This window comes from Daktulosphaira vitifoliae, unplaced genomic scaffold (genome assembly GCF_025091365.1).
Source record: "Daktulosphaira vitifoliae isolate Bord-2020 unplaced genomic scaffold, ASM2509136v1 Scaffold_554, whole genome shotgun sequence".
NCBI lineage: Eukaryota > Metazoa > Arthropoda > Insecta > Hemiptera > Phylloxeridae > Daktulosphaira > Daktulosphaira vitifoliae.
Genome location: NW_026100118.1, coordinates 5344 through 7809, shown reverse-complemented (window position 1 = coordinate 7809; position 2466 = coordinate 5344). Strand labels below are relative to the sequence as shown.

Here is a 2466-nt window from a genome sequence, read left to right as displayed (position 1 = left end):
ATAGATAGTGTTCGTTATGTGAGACATGCCCATGTTACCATCGTTTTTTGTGTTTTCTGAACAAATATGTTTTTGACACATAGAACGTTTGACACATTCACTCTTCATATATATATATATAATTTTTTTTTAATCCACTTAGTTTCATCAAAGTGTACATTATTTTATTTAATATTATTANTCATCAAAGTGTACATTATTTTATTTAATATTATTAGTTTATTATTGTTTATTTTCTTAAATCCACTTATGGTCCGGGTGTTGTTCTTTTTATGATCAAGACCCTCGCCTAAGTGGTTGGCGACCCTATTTTCTTTTTGCAAGGAAGCCATGAGAGTGGTGACTCCACAATCCGCTGCGTGGCCCAAGTCGTCACCTCTCAAGAGTAACACTAAATGATGGTAAAAATATTATAGTAGCTTCAGGATACTTACCATATGAGGTCACAGACCCAGGTGGGACCTAACTGTGCTCTTTAATTATTGCAAAAATGAAAAATTAGAACTAATCCTAGGTATGTATGCTAATGCACACCACACTATTTGAGGGAGCAGTAACATCAACCAAAGAGGAGAGGATATAATGGATCTATTGCTGACTACAGATCTAAGTATACTGAACAGAGGTAGTGAACCTACTTTTGTTATCAGGAACAAGCAAGAAGTCATTGATCTGTCAGTTTGTTCAAAAGGGTTACTTCAAAAGATAAAAGGGTGGAAAGTGTCCTCCGAACCTTCTCTTTCTGATCATAGGCACTTACGATTCACTTTGGAAATTAACAAAGTTGAGACGGAGTACTATAGGAACCCGAAAAGAACAAACTGGGACAAATACAGGGCAGATCTCTCTCGTGACCTGAATAACCTACAGTTTAGATTGGGGTCGAGACAGAGTACTGAAAGGGCTGTAAATATGCTACAGGACTTCATTGTCTGGGCTTACAAAGAAAACTGTCCTTTAATAGAAAGGAAAGGTACAGGGCAGGGTGTAGCTTGGTGGAATGCTAACCTGTCTAAATTAAGAAAGAGTTCACGTAAGCTCTTAAATAAAGCAATGAAACCAGGTTTGGAACAACACTGGGAATCCTATAAGGATACCCAAAGGAACTACAATTCTGCATTGAAAAAATTCAAAAGAGAAAGCTGGAAGAAGTTCTGTGGGGATATACAAAAACTCCTTATAGCAATTAGACTTCTGCGATCACTAAGGAATGGACCAAACAAAACTGTCGAGGCAATACTACTGCCAGACGGAATGTTCACCAATAACGATAATGAAACATTATCATATTTGATGAACACACATTTTCCTGACTCTGCAATTAACTACAGAGAACAGGAACATGATGCACAGGACAAACGTGTGATCTGTGCTGAATGGAGACTAACCAGGAAAGTGATAACACCAAGTGGAAAAAGATGGGCAATAAAAGCCTTTGGCAGTTTTAAAGCTGCAGGCTGTGACGAAATATTCCTTCATCGGAATATTAATTAATCTGTAAACCATACTATTAAAAGCTGACTATTTGTGTTGCCAGGTGTGGTTCGATGTGTTCGGAATTATTAGATAATTGTTTAACTAAATCAATATTATTTTTAACTGAAAAACTATCAACTGGAAGTACTATGAGACCTATTGTGTCGAATATTAATGCTCCGACTTACAATTTGGCTAAACACCTAGTAAGGGTATTTCATCTTTCAAAAAATTCGATAGTTTTTCAGTTAAAAATAATATTGATTTAGTTAAACAATTATCTAATAATTCCGAACACATCGAACCATATATTTTTTTATAAATCTGACCCTAAACCTGCATACTGTAGGGGATTCAATATGACAACTTTTTTACAAAAAATTTACTTTTTCAACATAATTTTTGAGAATGTTCCGGAAATACTGACACTTTTATATATATCTTAAATTAAAGCTAATGTAATATACTTTATTATGGAGAAAAACAATTTCGGACTTTATGTTGCCTCAACTGTGAAAATGGTTACCGAATGCTATTTTTGTGTGAAAATTCTCGATTTTGTATTTAAAATTTTTAACTTTATAGTGCCACTGATTTATGATTTGTTATAAAGACTAATATAAACAACATTTATGTCAAGATTTCTGTTATATTAATATTTTAAAAATAAGTCAAATGTACTACCAAATTTACAAAAAGAAACCTATTCAAACTAGACATACGAAATTTACAAAGAATTTCTCTTTTAAAAATAACGATTTTTAATTAATTAAAATATATTAATATTATGTAAAAATCTTATAGTATTTATCAATTAATCATATACGTGATAGAGAACAATATTTTTAAGACTATAGTGTCTTAGGAAATTTAATTTAAGTGATGGTTTGAGTTCAGATTTTTTTTCTGCCTATTTCTTTATGATTTGGAAATATATACCTAAAATTATAGGAATAATACTTTGAGTGCTTGCCGCTTAACTCATGCGTT

The 2466-nt window shown here is 32.6% G+C and overlaps 1 protein-coding gene across 1 annotated transcript in view; it reads left to right on the top strand.

The window, feature by feature from the left end:
* Window positions 1–556: 556 nt before the first annotated feature.
* LOC126909560 (uncharacterized) overlaps window positions 557–2466 on the top strand; it is a 6738-nt gene continuing 4828 nt past the window's right edge. Inside the window, exon 1 of the mRNA XM_050691995.1 lies at window positions 557–1497. Coding sequence (XP_050547952.1) covers window positions 583–1494 — 912 coding nt within the window. The 5' untranslated portion in view covers window positions 557–582 and the 3' untranslated portion in view covers window positions 1495–1497. The remainder of the gene's footprint in view (window positions 1498–2466) is intronic.